The 25,089-nt window shown below is 37.2% G+C and overlaps 1 protein-coding gene and 1 pseudogene across 1 annotated transcript in view; both read right to left on the reverse strand.

Annotated features, from left to right (window-relative positions):
• AK9 (adenylate kinase 9) overlaps window positions 1–25,089 on the reverse strand; it is a 125,413-nt gene that overhangs the window by 81,259 nt on the left and 19,065 nt on the right. The window contains exons 8-13 of the mRNA XM_019929566.3: window positions 22,987–23,115; window positions 19,272–19,346; window positions 14,415–14,513; window positions 11,017–11,156; window positions 10,756–10,936; window positions 6,485–6,629 (exon numbers count right to left, since the gene is read on the reverse strand). Of these exons, the coding sequence (XP_019785125.2) occupies window positions 6,485–6,629; window positions 10,756–10,936; window positions 11,017–11,156; window positions 14,415–14,513; window positions 19,272–19,346; window positions 22,987–23,115 (769 nt within the window). The remainder of the gene's footprint in view (window positions 1–6,484; window positions 6,630–10,755; window positions 10,937–11,016; window positions 11,157–14,414; window positions 14,514–19,271; window positions 19,347–22,986; window positions 23,116–25,089) is intronic.
• LOC109549069 (alpha-2-macroglobulin receptor-associated protein pseudogene) lies at window positions 12,357–14,309 on the reverse strand (annotated as a pseudogene).

Genomic DNA, 25,089 nt, shown 5'->3' on the forward strand with positions numbered 1-25,089 from the left:
ATTTCATTTCTTTTTATGGCTGAGTAATATTCCATTGTATATATGTGCCACATCTTCTTTACCCATTCATCTGTCAATGGACACTTAGGGTGCTTCCATGTCCTGGCTATTGTAAATAGTGTTGCAACGAACATTTTGGAATATGACTCTTTTTTAATTATGGTTTTCTCAGGGTATATGCCCAGTAGTGGGATTCCTGGGTCATATGGCAGTTCTATTTGTAGTTTTTTAAGGAACCTCCATACTGTTCTCCATAGTGGCTGTATCAATTTACATTCCTGCCAACAGTGCAAGAGGGTTCCCTTTCTCCACACCCTCTCCAGCATTTATTGTTTCTAGATTTTTTGATGATGGCCATTCTGACTGGTGTGGTGATACCTCATTGTGGTTTTGGTTTGCATTTCTCTAATGATTAGTGATGTTGAGCATCCTTTAATGTGTTTGTTGGTAATCTGTATATCTTCTTTGGAGAAATGTCTATTTAGGTCTTCTGCCCATTTTTGGATTGGGTTGTTTGTTTTTTTGATATTGAGCTGCATGAGCTGGTTGTATATTTTGGAGATTAATCCTTTGTCAGTTGCTTCATTTGCAAATATTTTCTCCCATTCTGAGGGTTGTCTTTTCATCTTGTTTATGGTGTCCTTTGCTGTGCAAAAGCTTTGAAGTTTCATTAGGTCCCATTTGTTTATTTTTGTTTTTATTTCCATTTCTCTAGGAGGTGGGTCAAAAAGGATCTTGCTGTGATTTATGTCATAGAGTGTTCTGCCTATGTTTTCTTCTAAGAGTTTGATAGTATCTGGCCTTACATTTAGGTCTTTAATCCATTTTCAGTTTATTTTTGTGTATGGTGTTAGAAAGTGTTCTATTTTCATTCTTTTACATATAGCTGTCCAGTTTTCCCAGCACCACTTATTGAAGAAGCTGTCTTTTCTCCATTGTATGTTCTTGCCTCCTTTATCAAAGATAAGGTGACCATATGAGCATGGGTTCATCTCTAGGCTTTCTGTTCTGTTCCATTGATCTATATTTCTGTTTTAGTGCCAGTACCGTACTGTCTTGATTACTGTAGCTTTGTAGTAGAGTCTGAAGTCAGGGAGTCTGATTCCTCCAGTTCCGTTTTTCTTTCTCAAGATTGCTTTGGTTATTTGGGGTCTTTTGTGTTTCCATACAAATTGTGAAATTTTTTGTTCTAGTTTTATGAAAAATGCCATTGGTAGTTTCATAGGGATTGCATTGAATATGTAGATGGCTTTGGGTAGTAGAGTCATTTTCACAATGTTGATTCTTCCAATCCAGGAACATGGTATATCTCTCCATCTGTTTGTATTTCTTTCATCAGTGTCTTATAGTTTTCTGCATACAGGTCTTTTGTCTCTTTGGGTAGGTTTATTTCTAGGTATTTTACTCTTTTTGTTGCAATGGTAAAGGGGAGTGTTTCCTTAATTTCTCTTTCAGGATTTTCGTCATTAGTGTATAGTAATGCAAGAGATTCCTGTGCATTAATTTTGTATCCTGCTACTTTACCAGATTCATTGATTAGCTCTAGTAGTTTTCTGGTAGCATTTTTAGGATTCTCTATGCGTAGTACCATGTCATCTGCAAACAGTAACAGGTTTACTTCTTCTCTGATTTGGATTCCTTTTATTTTTTTTATTCTCTGATTGCTGTGGCTAAAACTTCCAGAACTATGTTGAATAACAGTGGTGAGAGTGGGCACCCTTGTCTTGCTCCTGATCTTAGAGGAAATGCTTTCAGTTTTTCACCACTGAGAACAATGTTGGCTGTGGGTTTGTCATATATTGCCTTTATTATGGTGAGGTAGGTTCCCTCTATGCCTACTTTCTGGAGGGTTTTTAAAATAAATGGGTGTTGATTTTCATCAAAAGCTTTTTCTGCAACTATTGAGATGATCATATGGTTTTTATCCTTCAATTTGTTAATATGGTGTATCACATTGATTGATTTGTGTATATTGAAGAATCCTTGCATTCCTGGGATAAATCCCACTTGATCGTGGTTTATGATCCTTTTAATGTGCTGTTGGATTCTGTTTGCTAGTATTTTGTTGAGGATTTTTGCATCTATCTTCATTAGTGATATTGGCCTGTAGTTTCTTTTTTTGTGACATCTTTGTCTGGTTTCTGTATCAGGGTGATGGTGGCCTTGTAGAATGAGTTTGGGAGTGTTCCTCCCCCTGTTATATTTTGGAAGAGTTTGAGATGGATAGGTGTTAGCTCTTCTCTAAATGTTTGATGGAATTCGCCTGTGAAGCCATCTGGTCCTGGGCTTTTGTTTGTTGGAAGATTTTTAATCACAGTCTCAATTTCAGTGCTTGTGATTGGTCTGTTCGTATTTTCTATTTCTTCCTGGTTCAGTCTCAGAACGTTGTGCTTTTCTAAGAATGTATCCATTTCTTCCAGGTTGTCCATTTTATTGGCATATAGTAGTAATCTCTCATGATCCTTTGTATTTCTGCACTGTCAGTTGTTACTACTCCTTTTTCATTTCTAATTCTGTTGATTTGAGTCTTCTCCCTTTTTTTCTTGATGAGTCTGGCTAATAGTTAATCAACTTTGTTTATCTTCTCAAAGAACCATAGTTTTATTGGTCTTTGCTATTGTTTCCTTCATTTCTTTTTCATTTATTTCTGATCTGATCTTTATGATTTCTTTCCTTATGCTAACTTTGGAGAGTTTTTTTGTTCTTCTTTCTCTAATTGCTTTAGGTGCAAGGTTAGGTTGTTTATTTGAGATGTTTCTTGTTTCTTAAGGTAGGATTGTATTGCTATAAACTTCCCTCTTAGAACTGCTTTTGCTGCATCCCATAGGTTTCGGGTTGTCGTGTTTTCATTGTCATTTGTTTCTAGGTATTTTCTGATTTCCTCTTTGATTTCTTCAGTGATCTCTTGGTTATTTAGTAGCATATTGTTTAACCTCCATGTGTTTGTATTTTTACAGTTTTTTTCCTGTAATTGATATCTAGTGCTAACAGCCATAAAAGGGGAAATAGACAGTAAGACAATAATAGTAGGGGACTTTAACATCCCACTTTCACCAATGAACTGATCATACAAAATGAAAATAAATAAGGACATACAAGCTTTAAATGACACATTAGACTAGATGGACTTAATTGATATTTATAGGACATTCCATCCAAAAAGAACAAAATACACTTTCTTCTCAAGTGCTCATGGAAGATTCTACAGGATAGATCATATCTTAGGTCACAAATCCAGCCTTGCTAAATTTAAGGAAATTGAAATCGTATAATAAATTCATTCTTTATCATCTAGATGATCATTTGGATGGTATGTTATTTCAACGCTGGTTTTTTTGATGTTGTTTTTTATAATCTCTCTGGCACCTGGTTGGCCTCTCTTACTTGTTTATAGGCTAATAATAAAGAAGAGAGGCAGATTTATTAGGCAAAAAATGTGTTTTTGCCTAGCAAAAGCTCAATACTGCCATGTAAGAAGTAATTTCCTTGATATTTAAATAGTTTCAAGCATAGAAAGTGATGGCAAGCTTCCCAGTTTATATAAAGTTAGTGAAACTCTGATAGCAAATTCTGACAAATAGAGCATGTACACACACACACACACACACACACACACACACACACACACACAAACTATAAATGAATCACACTTCTGAGTATAAAAAAAATTCTAGATTAACAGCTAAAAGAAATTCAGAAAATCAGAAATACAAGAATGGCTTAGTGTTGGAAAATATATTAGTATAATTGATCAAATCAGTAGGTCAACGGATTAGAAATTTTATGATCATCTTGATAGATTCTGAGAAGGCATGTGATAATGTCCAACATCCATTCTGGATAAAAATATTTAATAACGTTATGAATAAACATTGACGAGATCCCTTTACTGAGGCCCACTATCACTTCCACCATTTAACATCATTCTAGAACTGCTAGCCTACATAATTATTCAAGAAAGGAAATAAGCATAAATATTGGGAAAAAAGGAGTTGAAACTATGCTTCTTTTCAAACGATAAGATTGGCTATCTGCAAAACTCAAGAGACTCAACTAAAAATCTATCAAAACTAGGAAGTAAGTTTAGTAAGGTGGCTTGTTACAAAGAAACATAAAAATCAAACAGCTTTCCAACATACAGGTAATAACTACTTGGAAAACGTAATAGAAAAATAATCCCATTTAATAGTAACAAAATGACAAAATTTCTAGAAATAAACTTATTAAGAAAAGTATTGACAATACATGAAGAAAGTTATAAAATGTTAAGGAAGGTTAGAAGTATTAGGCCAATAAATGGAGATTTAATCTGTCTGCATGAGAAGATTTAATAGTAAAGATGTGAATCCTCATCAATTTATTGTAGAATGTTAACACAATCCTCCCACTAGGATTTGCTGTAAAACTTGACAAAATTCTCCAAGCATCCCAAAGCCTAGTACAGCTCCTGGCACCCAGTATGTACTCATTTTATGGATAAATGAAAGAATACCCAGGAATAATTTTAAAACAGAATGTTTTGAGGAGGAACTTGCATTACTGGATTTAAAATGCATCATAAGATTTTAATAATATTTTGCATTAAAGGTTGTAATATAAAGATCAAATCACAGAAAGTTCAGAAGTTTACACACACACAAACTTAAGATAAAGTTGCCCTTTCAAACATCCAGTAGAATTATGGATAATTTAATAAGTGTTATTTGTAAAATGCCTCACCATTTAGAAAAAATGAATTTAGATCTCTAGCACAAAATTTATGACAATAATTACATATTAATTAGAAAGAAGCATTATTTTAAAATGAGATAATGCAATTTTGTATATGCCATAGGACCATAATTAATCATTACAAATATGAATAGAAGAGAGAAGGGTGAAGCATGCATCACATTCTTATCAGTGAATATCTCTGGGGAGTAAGTATGAGTGACTTTTTCTTCCATGTGCTTTTTCCAGTTTTCTGTGATCACTTGAGAGACACAGGAGATAAGAATACAGACACTGATTTGAATCCTCATCACTTGCTGCCTGTGGTCAAATCATATAACTCCTCTGAGCCTTAATTTCTTCATCCACTAAAAATAGAGATATAAATACCTACCTTATCCATATGGTTATTGAGGTTATAATTTTATAACTTCATTTTTAAGGTGCAAACAAAGCTTGTCCACTTGCTACTTGACTTATGTTACCTGCCTGGCCCCTCTTGGCAACTGGGTTTGCCACCCTAGTCTAGACATAAATATTTAAGAAATCCTTCTGCTAACACTTCAAACAACAGCAACAACCTACTTCACAGGTCTATTATGAGGATCAAATACGAAAATACATGTAATGCATTTAGCATAGCCTCAGCATATAGTAAATGCTCAATTAATTTAGCTATTATTTCTTTCGTAATGAGGAAAATTTTATTAGGAAAAGAATATTTGAAATTGAGGCAGTGATGGTTATAGTAGGATGATTATATAGTAGGATGGTTATAGTATGACAGTATACTGCCACAGCTTCTGGGAAATCCAAACAGTGGTGGTTAAATCTAGTCTAAAATTGCTGGAGCTAATCTCAAATTTTGGATCCAGATCTTTGAATGTGAGGAAGATCCCACAAAATGTACAGGAAGTGCTGCACTGAGAGTATTCCATTAAGAAGAGATGTTTAGATTAAACTACTTTCATGTGTTCTAAATGGTAGATATAAATTCTACCAAAACCAATCAATAAATTTTCAAAAGTAGCCAAGAAATGAAAACTCTCATTTTTCCTGGAGAAAACTAGAAACTCGCCCTCCCCCCAACCCCAGACCAAAACTCTGTGTCTATTTTAAAATAATATGATAAGCAGTGAGACTCAGGAAGAGGAAGAATGGTCAAGAGAAAGAACTCTGGGACTTTGGAAACGAGGGTTCAAGTCTCAGCTATGCCACCAGCTGGGTGAATATATCAGGAAGCCATTTAACCTACTGTGCCTCTGTTTCCTCATCTGTAAAGTTATGTAATTGTGTTAATGGATCACCAAGTCTTTTTCCGGTTTCACTGTTTTATAACTTTTGGATTTGAAATTAATATTCCCCAAATAGAAATATTTAATTACAATCAAGGCTGATACACAGCCTAAAACAACAGCAACAACAGCAACAACACAAACTCTACGAGTCAGGTAAAGTGTTGTCATCACAACTGGTATAAATAAAGGTGCAAATTCTGCTCAGTCTCTGCCCAGCAAGCAGATCTATTAAAGTAAAGAAATCTGAATTTGGAAACTCTGATTCCTTTCCTTAGTCGTCCCGAACTTAAATCTTTTTCTCTGTGTAAGATTCAGGTTTATGTATATTCATTTCTTCAACCACTTATTAAGAGGCTGCAATGCAGTGTGCAAGGCGCCAGGGATATCAAGACAAGCAAACCAAGTTCTTGCCTTCAGGTAGTCAAGCTTAACTGTTGACCTAAGCTTAAAACACACATTTTAAACAGATAGTTCACCTTGTTTTTTAGCTTGTAGTTCTGAGAGAAGCCGCTCTTTCACAGCTTTAATGGCTGCTTCAGTGGCCTCAGCTATAGTATTTCTGGTTAGCGTTTCGAGGGCTTTATCAAAACGTGGTTGGACAAGTTTATCGTAGTCAACTACCTGCAAAGAATATTTGAGAAAACCAACATAAGCACAAGTTACTCTGAATATTAAGCACACTGTTCATCTACATCTATTTCTATAGCTATACCTATCCATCTCAAAAATATTAATGCTGCTGGAGGTATGTTATTCTCAGAATTCAGTGATTTTTGAGTACTTGCTTTCACGGAAATTCAATATATATATAAATATATATTTATATTTGTATGATCATGTAATATACATTCAAATTACATGTATATTTTTAAATCAACATTTTATGGATAATCTACATATAATTAAAGGCACCCATTTTAAGTACAGAGTTTGATGAGTTTTTACAAATATATACATGACGACCACAATCAAAATATAGAACATTTATATCACCCCAAAAAGTTCCCTCTCATCCCCCTTTATAGTCAGTTCCTGGCACCTGGCAACCACTTTGTTTTCTGTCACTATAAATTAGTTTTGCCTTTTCTAGAATTTCATATAAATAGAACCATACAGTGTATAATCTTTTCCAAGCTTTCCTACCTTAGCATAATGTTTTTGAGATTCATCAGTGTAACTGTATATCTCAGTAATCTATTCCTTTTTGTTTTTGAGTAGTATCATTGTATGAATATACCATAGTTTTTAATCCATTCATCATGGACATTTGGGTTATTTCCAGTTTTGGCAATTTAAAAGTATCAATGAACATTTGTGAGAAAGTCTTTTTGTGGACATTACATTTTCACATCTCTTGGATAAATGCTGAGGAGTAGAATTACTGGGTCATATGATTAAGTGTATGTTTGACTTTATAATAAATAAAGCACTAAACTGTTTCCAGAGTGGTTAAGGCTATTTTAAAGTCCTAGCAGCAAAGTATGAAAATTGAAGTTATTCCACCTCATCACCAACACTTGGTTTTGTGAATCTTTCACATTTTAGCCACCCTAGTTGGTGTGAAGTTTCATTGCAGTTTAAATTTACATTTCCCTAATCACTGACAATTTTGAGCTTCTTTTTATGAGCTTATTGGTCATTCACTTACCCACATGTTTTTAAGCATATGTTCAACTTCTGCCTAGTTAAAAAATTAGGTTAGAATTCTACATATATTTTGAATATAAGTCCTTTGTTAGGTAGATTATATACTTAATACTGAATGTTGGGATGTTAGATTTATATATGCCTTTTAAGTTTAAATAATATTTCCATACTTCTAGATTCAATTTTGCTTTTCCTTCAATATGCTTATATTACTTTATTCCATGCCAACAAAAATACATCCACACCATCATTTTTAATGGATGAACAGTACTGTATTAGATGAATATATTACAACTTAATATTTAACTAAAATACCAATTATATTTAGATATACATGATTTTGTTATTATAAACTAGGTTATGAAGAACATAGTTATGTATATGTCTTTGATAGTTTCTTCAGGAAAAACATATAGTTCAAAGGATATGTATAGATTTTAGGCTTTTATATGTATTTCCAACTGTTATCCCTAATGATTATACCCTAACCAGCAATGTATGAGAAATGTACTTTCCCAATCCTAGCCACACATCAATACTGGTCGTTAATATGATTTTTCAACAGTGAGATTGACATGACATATATCTGTTTTTTTTGGCCTCTCCCTGGTTATCAAGGTGATACTCCTTTTCTCATGTGTAATGGCTATTTGGATCAACTATTTTGTGAACTGCCTGTTTACTATCATTTTCCATTGGGGCTTTTACATATTGATTTGTAAAAACTCTTTACATTTTAAAATTATAATTCTTTTGTCTGACACATACTGTGATGGTCTTAAAACATGTCCACAAATGCTTTAATATTCCTTTCTTCAGAAGGTGAAGCCTAATTCCCCTCTTCTTTAGTGTAAGCAGGACTCAATGACTTACTTTAAATGAATATAGTATGGTGCATTTTTCATTTAAAAAGGGAAACAGGGGCTTCCCTGGTGGCGCAGTGGTTGAGAGTCTGCCTGCCGATGCAGGGGACACGGGTTCATGCCCCGGTCCGGGAAGATCCCACATGCTGCGGGGCAGCTAGGCCCGTGAGCCATGGCCACTGAGCCTGCGCGTCTGGAGCCTGTGCTCTGCAACGGGAGAGGCCACAACAGTGAGAGGCCCGCGTACCGCAAATAAATAAATAAATAAATAAAAATAAAAAGGGAAATGGCAAACCACAGAGTGGTAGAAAATATTCATAATGTTTATTAGAAAATAGTCATAATGTTTATAATAAAAAAAACTGTACACAGACAACATAAGGAACTCCTACCAATAATATGCAAAAAAGTTAAAAATGGGCAAGAGGCTTGAACAAAGTGAACAAACACTTCAAAAAGTGAATATCTGAATAACATATGAAAAAATGTTGAACCTCATTAGTCATCAGGGAAATGCAAATTAAAACCTCAGTGAGATATACCCACTAGCATGGCTAAAATTAGAAAGACTGACCATAACAAAAGTTGGCAGGAATGTGGAACTCTCATACACTGCTGGTAGGATAGTAAATTAGTAGAACTGGTCTTGAAAACAGTTTGGCATTTTCTACACAAGTTGACTATATATGTATACCTTATGTCCCAGAAATTTTACTCCTAGATATACCTTCAAACTATATAAAGATATGCATGTATACACCAAGAAACAGGTACAAGACTGTTTATAGCAATGTTATTCACAATTCCCCGAACTGAATCAACCTAAGTTTTATTGACACTCAAATGGATAATAAATCATAATATAATTCAATCCATAGAATACAATAAAACAATAAAAATAAGCTATAGCTATAACATGCATAAATATCACAATTATAATGTTAAGTGAAAGAAGCTAGACACAAAAAACATAAACTGTTTTAAGTCCATAAAGTTAAAAAAATATGCAAAGCTAATCTATGGTATTTGAATGTGTGCTTACATGGTAAAACCATAAAAGAAAAGTACAGAAGTGAGTATCATAAAGTTCAGGGCGGTGGTTACCTTTGTGGAAGGAGTAAGAGGACTGATATTAGAAAGAGGCATAAGGCGATTTCTGGGGTTCCGTGTCTGACCTAGGTGGTGGTTACATGGGGGTTTGTTTTGTGATATTTCAATGAGCTTCACTTTTCTGTACGTTTGTCATATTTTACAATAAAAAAGTGAAAAGCAAGTAGGAAATGTTACCCCTGTGTTTAAAAGAATTTAATAGCATTTGGAATAAATTCAAACTCCTTCCCAGGGCCTGCACTGTCTGACTACATCTTCAGCCATCTCCACCTTGTGCTGTTCCTCCTTTCACACTACATGCTCCAGCCACACTGGCCTTCATATAACTCCTCTACATTCCAATTCCTCATCAAATCCTTTGGCTCTATCTTCAAATTATATCCCAAATCTGCCCACTTCTTACCACCTTTACTGCTATCACTCTGGTCTAAGCTAAAAGTAATTTCTCTTCACTTACCGAGGGTGGAGAATAAGATCACTGAGGGGAGAGGTCAAGGAACTGTCAGGTCAATGTGTTGGGAGGGTCATCTTTGTAGATAGTGAAATTACCAAGAATGATGACAGGAATGAGTGTGTGGAGGAAGGGTCGGTGGGCCAGGAGGGGTGTAACCCAGGGAACAGGAGATGAGTGAAACCAAGAAAGGTAATGGGTGGCACAGTCTGCATGACATAGCAGTCAAATCTGGGGACTTTCGGGAGTGGCTATGGTCTGGAAGCTGCACTAAAGCATCGAGGAAGATGCCTTCCCCACTCCAAGCCCAGTGGAACAATTACCCAGTTGACAGTATAAAATTAAGAAAGCTGAGCACAGGGAATTCCCTGGCGGTCCAGCAGTTTGGACTCCGTGTTTTCACTGCTGAGGGCCCAGGTTCAATCCCTGGTCAGGGAACTAAGATCCCACAATCTACGCTGTGCGGCTAAAAAGAAATTTTTAACTTAAAAAAAAACAGAAGAAAGAAACACCTATCAGGCTGCAACAGAAGAATGATTTATTAAAGTTGGAGTTTGGGGGGTTTAAAAAAAAAAAAAGAAAACTGAGTACAAATCCTAAAAGTCCTAAAATCCCACAAAGTATAATCAAGTATAGATAGGTAGAAAGCTAGTTAGGTAGCTAGCTAAGTAGTTACCTTTCCTTTGTAATGTTTTGCAAGCAGATTGCTAAGTGTTGTTTTCCCTGAAGACTGAGGTCCAAATATGAACACTTTAAATGGTGGTGCTGGCATAGGTGGAAGAAGATAGGGACGTGGGTTCAATAAAAATGTTTTTAATGCTTCTTCTGATGAAAGCCAGTATATTTTACCTAGAAAACTTAAAAAATGACATTATCATAAACAACTGAAAAGAGGTATGGGCAAGTTTTTAAATTAAATTCTGAAAATCTTACTTACCTCACAGAAAATTCTGGCAATCCTTGAAAAATTTTACCTTCTTTTAAAGTCACCGGACATGTATGTCCCCATCTGCTTCTCTGCCATCTGTATCTCGGTGCAATAAGTTTACAAGCTGCAAGAGTACGGAACAGCTCATCCTGTTAATAGCAAACAACATTAAAAATGTGGGCATAAGTTTGGCTGAAATTCACATTATTATTTCATTTCTTCTTTGATCATGTTCTACTATTTAAGAAATAATTCATAAAGGAAATTTTGGTTTTTTCCTCAATTGCAACCATTCTGTACTTGTCCAAAATTTAATAAGACAAATAGTTTTCATTTCTGTTTTAAGACCTTGTTTAAATTTTACTGAGCATTTTCTCTTGTAGGGTAGGATGAGCATAAGGTGGATAGAGCATTTTCTATTATCTGTTTCAGGAAACAGATTCTGAAAAATTCTTATTGAAAAGGTTTGAAAACATACCAGAATCTTAGCTAATTTACATAAGTTTTAAAATAGGAAGATGTTACATGCAGATTTGCATTGACTTAGCTGTTTCATTCTTCTTAAATGTAAAGTCTCCCTCAGCAATCCTCTGTTCGTCACCTGCAGAGTAGCTAAGAACCACTTCTCTACCGACTGCAGACTGCTGAGAGGGTCACTGTCCTAGCGCTACCTTGGCAGGGACAAGAGAACTGGAGGGAAACGACATGGTAGGCAACTGCTAGGGGGACAGGTCCAGGCTGGCTCCCTCCCACCTTCAGACATGGATCTCACATGTATTGCTGGTTCCAGAGCTGACTGTGGAGGACAGATGAGAATGGAAACTCTGGTCTTGCCTGCACTGCTGCAGTATATGAGAGCAAAGAGGCATGCTGGTTTCGGGGATGTTGCATGGATGTCCCCACCTGAAGGCTGGAAGAAGCTAGATGGGAAGGAAACTGTCAATGCTTAGGGGAGCTGAATGACACTGAGAACCTTGTCGGTGGGGCACATTTGGCTACCACCCTTCTCCATGAGTCCACAGACAACGAGCTAGGGACTGAAATGTACCCAGTTAAGACAGGAAGCAGGCACTTTTTCCTTATCATCCCTATTTCCTGTCCAAACTTGAAGAAAGTGTGTGAATAGCAGACCATGCTCCTCTCTCAACTTTGAGCCCCCGAGGCTACATATCTAGCGGGGGCTGAGGGGCGATGAAAAGATGAGCTTTCAAATGAGTTCGATATCACAGCCGTAAAAATGATCATGACTGTCTCTGGTTAAAGGCAGACTGAACACATACATTTGTGTTTGCTTTTTTCCTAAAACCTTGCAAAAATGACAGCAGAGGAATGAAAAAAGAAATGAACTCACGAGGACACGGAGACTGGGAGAATAGACCAGAGGAGCTGACAGCTAAGCAGCCGCAGCTATACGCTTTTGTCAACTAGAAAGCAGAAGTATCTAGCAGCCGCAGCTACACACTTTTGTGTGTAGCTCCCTAGGCCCTCAGAGCTCATTGTGGTGAGCCCTGGAGACCCGGTTGGACAGATCTTGTCAATATTTCTTTACCTTGTAGCCTAGCTCCTTGGTCTTCTCCTCCAACAAGGCGTATCTCTCTGTTCCGTGCCTGCTGCGCTCCCGGTGGCCAACCACGTGCTTGTTCGTGATGAGATGTTCGTTCCAGCTGCTTCTGATAGTGGTTATGCTTTTCGATTTTGGTGTCAAAGTGCTTGAGCTCTTCCCAAAAGGATTCCAGTTCCTTCTCTGTGAAGGTGGCTGACCTGGCCGGGTCCCACAGATCCATCACCTGGGGCTCGTCGAACTCTGCCTTGGCGCCGCAGCCCCGGTGGCCGACTTTCTGCAGGTGGTCGAAGTCCTGGCTTATGTCCCGCAGCCTGTCCTTCACTCGGCATGTCTGCTCTGCAGCACGTTCTCCTGGCTGTGGGTCATGTCGGCGGGACTGACGACGTTTTCCTTAATTTCTTCTGTCCTGCTCAGGGTCTCCTGAAGGTCCTTATTCTCCTGGACCTTCTCCCTGTGGTGCTGAAACTCCCACCACGACTGGTCCAGTTCTTCATTGAAAAACCTCCCGAAGGTCTTCGCCTTGTGCCACTGCTTCTCCCGCCGGGGGTCCTCCAGGCTGTGGTCCTCGGTGCCGGGGCTGAGGACGTTGCTGCTCACGGCCGGCCTGGGCGTCGTTTCTCCCGTCCCGAACAAACTTGGCCAGGATAACGTTGAGACTGCTGCTAAGTTTTGCTTCTTTCTCTCCATCTTCAACTAAGCCTTCAGCCTTCAATCTCTTCCTCTTGAATTCGTCCCTTTCGCGTATGTATCTTGAAGCTCAAGCTTGTATCTTGATCAGCATGGAGCTCGCACAATTTCACAGGAGAAAGATTAAGCCGCTGGGCCTTCCCCCACAGATGATTCTGCTTCTCCTGGCGGAACTACCCCCGACCCGGGCTCGCGCTCCGAGGGCTGCGCGGGCTCATTCTTATCCCGCGAGAACTTGCCGCTGTCGCCGGCGGCCCGCCAGGCCCGGGAGGCGGCGGCGGCGGCGGCGGCGGCGGCGGCGGCGGCGGCGGCAGTACTAGTTGCCGGAGCTCGCGCAGCGCAGCTCGGACCTTCCGCGATGCCGTCTTCCTCCTCTGGAAGCCGAGACCCCGGCAATTGCGGGTCGGAAAAGCCCCCGGGTTTTCTGAATACTTTAAAATTTCCCTTCAGTTATGACCTAGAAGTGACTCAGTACAGAGCTTCTGTGTGCATCAGGCCCACCTTTCCTCCTCTTCAGCACCAGTTCGTGTTACATATTCCAGCTATATTCAGCCATTAAGATCTAGGGATTACACAGTACAGGATAACAAAATGACCTCTTTCCTTAAATTTATTTCCACAATTTATTTGAATTATAATATCTATGATTCTGGTATTAGTTTTTTTATTTCTATTTTTATAGGTGAATCTAAACTTCCCAGAATAGATCATATCCTCCACTTAAAAGTCCTGGTAGCCCTTTTAGCACTTGGCAATTATAATTTGATCACCATCACATCCACAATACATCAGGGCCAGGAACACAGTAGTTATTTTAAAAATTGGTTGAATGATTGGGGAAACGAATGAGTATAGAGTTGAGGGCTTTTATGTCTTTGCTTTCTTTGGTGCTGCAAAATTTTGAAACTGAACTTGGGTTTCTTTATTTCTTATTATTCCTGTGGTTGGTTGATCTGATTTTATTGTCTTTCTTTGTTTCAAAACTTTTGTTGTGTTTAGTGTCTACAAGAATATTGTGCCAATATTACAGCTTCCCAAATATCAAATCCATTTTTATAAAAGGTATCCTGAGGCCTTTTAAACCTTGAAAGGATACAAATTAAGGTCACAACATATAGTGAAAGGGTAGACTTTCAAACAGTTAAAAATAACTTACATTTTCCATCGTGTCATTAATTTCTTCCTCTGCACTCTGAAGTTTGGTTAAAACAGCTGCTCTTTTTAGGTTCAGATATTTAAGTCGATCCATAACTGTCTAAATTTAAAGAACAAGTCTTTTAATACATTGGCATTTGAACATCTCAAATGTCCTGAAAAAGTCATGAGCTCATGTGTAGAATACTGCCTTGTTCTTCCTAGCTTCTGGTAGTTTGCCGACAATGTTTGGTGTTGCTTGGCTTGTAGATGCATCCCTCCAATCTCTGCCTCTGTTGTGACATAGCCATTTTCTCCCTGTGTTCATGCGTCTCTTCTCTTATAAGGATGCCAGCCATATTGGATTAGGACCAATCCTAATTCACTATGGCCTCACCTTAACTTGATTACATCTGAAAAGATCCTATGTCCAAATGAGGTCACACTCACAGGTATTGAAGGTTAGCTCCTCAACATATATTTTTGGGGACACAGTTCAACCCATGAGAGTCTACCCTTTGGTCCCCAAATATTCATGCCCTTCTCTTGTTAATTCCCTAATTTATGTGAGAATCCTTATCTCATTGGTATTGAGCTTCTCCATGTAACTTGTTCTGGCCAATAGAATGTGGGCAGAAGTGCCAGGGTGCCATTGCTGGCCGGGGCCTCTAGGCTTGGCAAGTTTCAACCAGGCCTGTTGGAACTTCTGCCCTTTACCTTGAGGAAAGTGTGTCCCAGGTTCTAAAAAGTAGTCAAATTCTGGATATATTTTGAAGAAGAAGCCTGCTGTATATGCTGATGGGTTGGATGTGGGATATGAGAAAAAGAGAGGAGCAGCTGGAAGGATGGATGTGACATATACTGAGAGGGGAAAACTGTGGGAGGAGTGTATTTGGGGCAGGGTGGTGGTGATGGCGGATCAGGACTTTTATCTTGCACATTTAATCTGAGATGACAATTATACTTCCAATTGGATATATTGGATATATTTAGTAGCAGTTGATTATACAAGTGTGAAATTCAGGGGAAAGGTCTGGTATAGTAATTTGAATCTAAGAGTTGCCAGCATTTAGAAGGTATTTAAAGCCATTGGGTTGGATGAAGTCTCCTAAGAAATGAGGGTAGACAGAGAAGAGTGCTCAAGGAATGAGTTCTGGGATCCTCCAACTCTAGAGGTTAGAGATGTAGAGTGTTAGCGGTAGAATGAGCTATAGTAGTGTGGGGTCCCAGAAGACAAGGGAAGAAAGGAGCAGGAAGGAAGAAGTGATGAGCTGGGTCAAATATTGCTTCTAGGTGAATTAGATGAAGACCAAATAGTCACCACTGGCTTTGATCAGGAGATCACGGATGAGCTTGGCAAGAGCATATTCTAAGTGAGGAGCTTCTCCCTAATTTGGTTGCACCACCAGCATTATTACTTATGTGGCCACCAGCCATATCAAACTAAAAATCTGGGCATTGCTTCTGACTTTTCTCTCTCCCTGTCCTCCTACATTAAGTAGCTCCCAGGTTTGTCTTCTGTCCATTCCCACAGTCACTACCCTAGGTTAGACCACCATCTCTTATCTGATGTGCTGCAAAAGTCAGAACTAGTCTTCCTCCCACCAACCTGCTTCTCCTCAGTTTTTCCTTTGCATTGCAGTCTGAGTGATCTTTCTTAAATGGAAGTAGAAGTATTTTACTCTCTGGCTTAAAACCTTTCACTGGCAGCCCACTCTCTCATGATGAGGTCTAAACTCTTCAACATGGCTTATGAGGCCTTTCTTGCTGCAACCCCTGCTTATTCCTAAAGTTTTGGCACTACTCCACTCCTACTCCATCCCCCTAAAAACTCCTCCATCTTCCAGTCCTTCATTCATTTCCTAGAACTCACTAGGCTCTTTTTTGCCTCTGGGGCTTCACACAGACCCTTCCCTCAGCCTGGAACACTGTCCCACCTTCCTCCCCTCACCAGCCCTCACGGTCTAATTCTTACTCATCCTTAGAGTTTCAATTTAGAAATAATTACAAACACATGGCCTTCCTCATGAGATTAGGTCCTGTCCTTTTGCCATGAGCTCCTATAGTACCTTGTACCTCCCAGATGATAACACAAACTGCCCTTGAAATATTTATTTTCCCCCAACATATTGGATACTGTGTGAGGGGAGGGACTTCTCCGACCCCTTCCCATCTGTATCCCTAGAGCTTATCATAATGCTGCACACCTATTAGGTGTTTGAGAAGAAGGTAATGTATTTTTGTATTATTTTGTATTGGACTGTATATTTTTTGCTTTTATTTTTTTATGTAATGTATATTTTTGTATTTTGTAATTTTTATGATGCATATTATTTTGTATTATTTTTGTATTTTGTACTTTTGTGTTTTCTGGTTATTTTAAAACCATGAGTGTATATAACTTCTAAATCAGAATGCAGATATTTTTAAAAAAGGCACAAGCTTATAGATACAGAAAGCAGATTGGTGGCTGCCAGAGGTGGGGGGTGGAGGATGGGAGGTAGACAAAATGGTTGAAGGAATTCAAAAGTATAAACTTACAGTTATAAAATAAATAAGCCCTGGGGATGTAGTGTATAGCATGGTGATTATAGTTGATAGTACTATATTGCCTATTTGAAAGTTGCTAAGAGAATACATCTTAAAAGTTCTCATCATAAGAAAAAAAATTCTTTATGTATGGTGTCAGATGTTAGCTAGACTTATTATGGTGATCATTTCACAGTATCTACAAATATCGAACCATTATGTTGTATACCTGAAACTAATATAATGTTGTATGTCAATTATACCTCAGTTTAAAAAAAAAAGAATGAAGATATTTACATTTTGGGGAAAAAAAAAAGTACCTTCTCTTCCTTAACATTCTAAGTGGGAAGTTATCACGTGAAATATATTTAAATGATGTATTTAGTATGGTTACCATAAACAGAAGAATTACTATTATGTTTTTGCCAAAAATCATGCATTAGTCTTTCAAATTCACACATTTAAAAAAAACCCTTTCCCAAGCATTTTTTGCTTTTTTTCTGATCATAAACATCTTGAACAAAAATCTTTCTGTATATCTCCATGTATTTCCTTAGAATAAATTACTAGAAATTGGGCCTCTTTGGACAGATGATAGACATTAAAAAAAATCTTTTGGGGCTTCCCTGGTGGCGCAGTGGTTGAGAGTCCTCCTGCCAATGCAGGGGACACGGGTTCGTGCCCCGGTCCGGGAAGATCCCACATGCCGCGGAGCGGTTGGGCCCGTGAGCCATGGCCGCTGAGCCTGTGCGTCCGGAGCCTGTGCTCCGCAAAGGGAGAGGCCACAACAGTGAGAGGCCCGCATACCGCAAAACAAAAAAAAATCTTTTGGATACATATATGCCGTATTATTTTCCAGGAAGATTGTGCCCTGTATGCTCCTAATGAAAGGGTATAAGAGCATTTCACAAACCCTCCCCACAATCCTGGATATTGGATAAATTTGTTAAATCTGCTAAGAAAATGCTGCTTTTTATTCTTTGTGCTGTTTGCATTTCTTTGACTAATAATATGATTATAGAAGTTTAAAAAAATATATCATTAGACATTTCTTGCTAAATTACCTGCGCATGCCCTTTACCTGTTTTTTCTATCGAGATGTTTGCTTTTTTCCTATTGAAATATCAGAAGTTTTAAAATATTTATAAAAGATACTCCGCATTTGTTTATAATAAGTATGGAAACTATTTCCCCTCATTGTCATTTGTTTAATAGTGAAAATAATATTGTATTTTCAAATATGCATATATTCTGTTTAAAAAAAGCTTTATTGAGATATAATTCATATACCATATAATTCATCCATTTAAAGTGTACAATTAAATGGTTTTTAGAATATTCAGAATTGTGCAACCATCACCACAATTAATCCTAGAACATTTTCATCACCCCCAAAATATACCCTATACCCATTAGTAGTCACTCCACATTTATCCTGGGATCTCCCACAGTGGTAAACCCACGCCCCCCACCCCCTGCCACTAAGGAACCACTTATCCATTTTTTGTCTTTGTAGATCTGCCTATTTTGGACATTTCATGTAAATGGAATCATATGATATGTGATCTTTTGTAACTTTTCTTTACTTAGCCTGTGTTCAAGATTCATCCATGTTGTAACATGTGTCAATACTTCATTCCTTTTTATTGCTGAATAATATTCCATTGTATGAGTATACCACATTTTATTTATCCATTCATCAGTTAATGGACATTTGTGTTGTTTCTACCTTTTAGCTATTGTGAATAGTGCTGCTATGAATATTCATGCACAAATTTTCATTTGAACACCTATTTTCAATTCTTTTGGGTATATACCTAGGACACGAATTGCTGAGTCACGTGGTAACTCCATGTTTAACCTTTTGAGGAACTGCCACACTGTTTTCCAGAGTGGCCACACCATTTACAATCCTACCAACTATGTACGGGTGTTCCAATTTTTCTACATCCTCACCAACACTTGTTATTTATTGTCTGTTTTGGTTTCTGTTTTTAATTTTAGCCATCTTAGTGGATTTGAAGTGGTATCTCATTATGGCTTTGGTTTGCATTTCCGTATGGCTCATGTTAAGCATCGTGTCCTGTGTCTATTGGCTGTTACCTGCTTTTCCTTTTCTTTGAGGCACTTTTGGTCACACAGATTTTAAATTCAAATGCGGTTTTGATTTAAATATGGACAGATGAATAAATACCACATCAAAATTTTAAGTGTCAAGATGAATTTTTCAAAAATAAATGGTATTAAAAAAGTAAATCTATTAATGATATTTATTAAAATAAGTATAATCCAGTTGATACTTTTTTGATTTTCCAAATTGTGGCATATTCTTACTAAGCATTGCACTTACCGTGAAGAGCTCCTCTGGGGGCTTATTTCCGTCTAGCTCAATGAGATACTGGGAATCGTGTTCAGCCATTACTTCCTGCAGATGATCGAACACAAGCCTCATCATTCAAGATCATTGGCAAAAGATCAGAATCTTAATATACCATGAAGAAATATTTAAAGCTAAATTATTTGCTTTATACTTGACATAATAGATGTTATTTTCAGGAGAGCTTTTACAAAAGTCTAAACTAGTCTTCTTACGATGAATTTTACTCTCTTTCTGTTTTATCCATTTTTCTCTACAGTGAAGTCTTAGAGTCTTTCCCAACAGAAGTGTTTTGGGGCATCTATCTCTCTGTATGTATTCATAGAATAATTTCTACCAAACTGCTAGCTGAAGAATGGGGTTGGTTCTTTTCACTTTTTATTCCCCTGGCTGTGGGTGATGTTCAGTATCCAGATATCCATCTCTGTAAACTGCCAAACCATAATTTGGTTTGTACAATTTTCCGTTAGACCCTTTCTTCTGCTTAACATTCATGGAGAATCTTTAGCCCTTATCTGCCATATGGTTTGTAAATGTTTTGCTTTGCTATGATTTATCTTTTGACTTTGTTTATGGTATCTTTTGCAATATAAAATATTTTTATGATGAAATCTGTTCTCATTGTTTCTGGATTTCCTTCCTTGCTTAAATTAGATTTTCTCTATCTCAAGGATATATTAATATTCTTATAAATTTTCTTCCACTATTTTTTTTACCATTAAAATCTAAAATCCAAGGGATTTTATTTTTTGACATTGGCAATGTTGAACTGTATCTGAGTCTTGTGTTCCCAGAAAGTAGGGATGGTGGGGAGATAAGACCCACCTCCACCTTTCCTCAAAGACTCGGATAAGATCCATCTCCATCTTTTTTCATGATTCCCATAGGACCTGAGGGTGGCTCCCTTGTTTACCTGCCTCCATAAAACCCCAGCCCCCTTACTTTTCTTTGAGAAAGTCCTCCTTAATGAACATTCTCCCTGTTGCAATCGTCTGAACAAAATCATCTCCATAAATGTCCAGTACATTTTGTCTTTCATAATACTGCGCAAGGTCAGGTTCTAAGTATTTCTTTTCTTCTAGACAGAAGGCACATTATGTCTGCATTATTTATTTAACCATAAATAACCATGCTCTGAACAAGGAAGTACATTATGCTTTTCTGCGTTTCATATACTTTCCTTAAGCTAGATTCTTAAGAATGGACTTACTAAGTCTAGGGTAGGAACAATCCTAAGGCTAAAGATCCTATACCAGGTCCGACCGGGAGTCAAGGTGGGATTCGAAGACAGGCGAGAATGAGGACTTAGCCTTGGATTACTCCTAAAGTAGGATATAAGCCAGAAAATGATGCAGGTTACTTTGCTCCCACTTGCTTTCCTCATGTCTTTTGAAGGAACACTGAATTTTGGTGGTATTGGCCTTCCAAGTGAATTGACATCTCAGCCAGGTCAGAGGAGACTGGAATTGCAGGCTCCTACCTTTGAAGGCTCTCCCACCTCCCTCCACACACACCAGCACCTTGGAATTACCTTACAAGGCAAGCTATATACTATTCAGCAAGCATCACCTAGGCCTAACGTCTAGGTTCTTGGCTTTGAAATTCTTGCTCTGCTGGCACCAGGGCAATCGATTCTTATCTATGCTTTGCTGTAGGGCTTAGAATTTTTCCACTTCTGGGGTTTTTTCAGACGAGCTGTCTAAAAACCACCATACTAATTTCTATTCCTTTCAGCAGGGTATGAGAGTGTGTGCTTTACCATATATACTTGCTAGAATTAGTAATTCTTATTCCTTGTTCATCTTTTAAAATTTGATCATGGAAATATCTCTTAATTTAGATTAGCCTTTCTTTATTATCAGTAAAGCTGAACATTTTTCTACAGTCCTGTTACTCTTTTGTCTTTCATTTTTGTGAATTGTCTGCTCATATTTCTTGCCCATTTATCATCGGGAGGGTAAGACCTTACAGGTTTTAGAAAAATCATTTCTATGACCTTTTTTTTCACATTTAAAAAATTGAAGAATAGTTGATTTACAATGTGTTAATTTCTGCTGTACAGGAAAGTGATTCACTATACATATATATACATTCTATTTTTAATATTCTTTTCCATTGTGGTTTATCACAGGATATTGGATATAGTTCCCTGTGCTATATAGTAGGACCTTGTTATTTATCCATTCTATATACACTGGTTTGCATCTGCTAACCCCAAACTCCCACTCCATCCCTCCCCCACCCACCCTCCCCCCACTTTGTTAACCCTGTCTGTTCTCTATGTCTGTGAGTCTATGACCTTTTACTATATCAAAGCTTTAAATCTTTTATCATAGTTGATGTGGATATTTTTCAAGTTTGTTGTCTTTTTATTTGAGTGAGGTGTTTTTTAAAAATTTATTTCCAGAAGCTTTACATGTAATGAAACGGAAGCTGTTATTCTTTTTCCTTCGTGATCTCATCACTTGTTCAGCTGACCATCTGTTAAGCATTTACCACTCGCCAGAATTTGGGCACTGCCCTGGGCATTGGTGATGCTAGGATGTGAGACTTGGTCCCTATCCAACCTCCTGCCCATGAATATAGTTTTCTAATCTTCAGAATCTGATATTAATTATGCTTTATTTGATACCCAATGCCAGCCACTTAAGGAATATGTAGAATATTTTTGTTGAAGGAGAAAGAATATTATAGATAGACATGTAAATTACACTTAAGAAGCTATGTTTAAAGGCCGGGAATGGAAGAAGAAGAAGGGAGGAATCAAAGTCATACATAAGAAAACAAAAGCACTGAATCATTATGCTGTACACCTGAAACTAACACAATATTGTAAATCAACTGTATTTCAATAAAAAAAGAAACCAGTTTGGTTCTCATTTTTTGGCGGGGGCGGGGTGGGCAATGGTGATGAAAATGATCCATTCATTTGTCTCTAAAGATATATAAACATTATAAAACAGCATGAAACAAATTCTTTTAGTTTCTCTATCAGATGGGAAGAGGTAATTTGAGGACTGTTTTCTATTTTCTTTGTATTTCCATTGCTTAGCATGGTATCTGGCCAAATACCAGATAATAAATGTTTGTTGAATAAATCTCCAACATAAATTGGACAGAGTCTGCCCTGGATTTTTAACCATAAAAATATGCTTTTCAATAATCATAATTTCAGTAATCATACTTTTAAAATGCTAATTATTTTAATTAAAAATTTCCTATTATAATATATAATGGCCTTATCATGTTTACAAATAATCATCTTTGAATGGGATAAACAGAGAAACCAGTCTGGGATAGCTCTTCTTTAGACTGCAATTTAACTAAATTAACAATTCCTTTTAAAATAAAAGATACACCTCAAGTGTACATTTGTTCTGATAAACCCATAAATGCTTTCACAAAACAATCTCTTGACATGGACTTTCCAGCCTACAACCATAAATAAATTCCCCTAATGACTTTTGAAAAATGCAATTTTCAGCAACATTCCTGCTTCGTAAGAGTAAAATAATATTGTTCTGTGAAACAGCTTTTGGAATGCAATCTTATTCTGATAGCATTTTACCAAGCTCAAGAGGAGGAGAATCAGGTAGATAATACATGAAGGGAAGAAATGTGAAAGTTATTTCAGGGTTAAAACACAGATACCAACATTCCCATTTTCAGCAATATATCTTGTTCTTACTTCTAAAGGGTGAAGAATTATTTCCTTATAAAATTTAACAATGCGTTCGATATTTTCCAAATAATCCTCAGGCCTCTGAACTAGATGTTGAAGAATTTCAGCCACCATCTGCATTTCAGCAATAAATGCCTAAATGGAAAAGATGTTAAATATATGTTAGTCGTTACTTTATTTACAAGTCATATCCCTCCCTCCTTATACCTAGATGCCCTTTTGGGATGAGAAGAAGGGAGAAGGGCAGATTAGAAACAGGATTTTTATTTTAGAGACATAGAACACCCCTGAAGTTCCTTAATCAGATGGAATAAAGCTTTAAATTCACTTGGATACTTACTAATTTCTTTTTGCTCCCCAATAAGTAGGGAAGAGTAAAGGAATAACATCATATTTTTAGAGACAAAGAAATTAGATTTTTTATGAATACCTGAGCTTGTAGCTCATTCATTCATTGATTCATTCATTTAATAAAGCTTAAGTGCCTACTCTGTGCCAGACACTGTTCGAGGAGCTTGAGAGATGACAGAGAACAAAACTGGGGAACAGAACAGAACTGAGCCCTGGGGCTCAGAGAGTACATGTCCCAATTGAGGAAGACAGAGTATAAATAAGTAGACAAACAAATACCTCACAGGTTAGGCTGTGGTGGTAAGAGCTAAGAAGAAAGATGATGCAGGGGAGAGGGGATGGAGAGTGATGGGAGAAGGTGGTCATGAAAGGGTTCTCTGAAGAAGTGACATTTGAGTAGAGCCACACAGATTTCTGGGGAAAGACTATTTCAAGGCAGAGGAAATAGTATGTGTAAAAGTTCTCAGCCCAAGGCCTGGTAGGCATTCAATATCATATTTATTATCTTATTATCATATTTGTTATCTTAATTACAATGGTATGCTTTATTCAGGCTAAAATGACACACTTTTTTTCCTATTTGCTGTGAGGTTTACCTTTTTAAAAAATCTGGTATATAGATGCTGACTTTTATCGAATGCCTTATTTGCAGAGGGAAGATTATTTTATATTTTTAAAATAACAGTTTTTAAAAATTGAGATGTAATTGACATATAACATTACATTAGTTTCAGGTGTACAATATAATGATTCAATACAGTTGATCTTTGGGCAACGTGAATTTGAACTGCATGGGTCCACTTATAGGAGGATATTTTTCAATAGTAAATACCATACTACTACATGATCTGCGGTTGTTAGGATGTAGAACTGCGGATACAGAGGTTGGATTGTAAAGTTAACTTGGATTTTTAACTGCATGGAGGGTCAGTGCCCCAACCCTGGAGTTGTTCCAGGGTCAGCTGCATTTGTACATATTGTGAGATGATCACAATAAGTCTAGTTAACCTCCATCATCATACATAGTTACAATTTTTTTCTTGTGATGAGAACTCTTAAGATCTACTCTTAAGTGAAAGAACGAATGTCAAAAATTCATTTAACCTATTAGTGAGGGAACCAGCAGGATGACAAAGCTGAAGTATCTATAATAACTGAAATCAGAGTGCAAAGTTTGATATCCTGCTTAATATCCTACAGGGCAATAAAACTGTAGCCTTTGGGGCTTATCTTTTCCACTAGACAAATGATTTGCGATGTAGCCATCTACAAATTAACATCTGACTTCACAGAGTCTAGGCCCTAATAGAAATAGTATTTATTCATAATAATTTAGAAATTATAGAAATTATTTTAAATTATTAAACATTATAAATAAATAAATTTATAATAGAAATCACAGGTATATTTCAGTAGGGCAAGGACTGGCAAACTATGACCTGTCCCACCCCAGTAGGCTAAATCCAACCCGTCACCTATTAACAGATTTCTTTATATCAATTTTCCTCATTAAGTCATGGTAGAAGATTCTTTTGAGGCCCTATTGCATTATGCTTACTAGTACTGAATTTAGGATTGTTGTATCAACATTATATGTGAAATTGGGCTATAGCTTTCTTTTCATGTGCTCTCTTTGTCAGAGTTTGAAATCGGGGTTATACTAACTTCATAAATTGGATTCTGACTGGGCTACCTTCTTCTCCATATTACACTTGTCTTATATGGCTCTAACTCCTCACTCTAGCTTACATAGTGCTT

Source organism: Tursiops truncatus, chromosome 12 (genome assembly GCF_011762595.2).
Source record: "Tursiops truncatus isolate mTurTru1 chromosome 12, mTurTru1.mat.Y, whole genome shotgun sequence".
NCBI classification, from domain to species: domain Eukaryota; kingdom Metazoa; phylum Chordata; class Mammalia; order Artiodactyla; family Delphinidae; genus Tursiops; species Tursiops truncatus.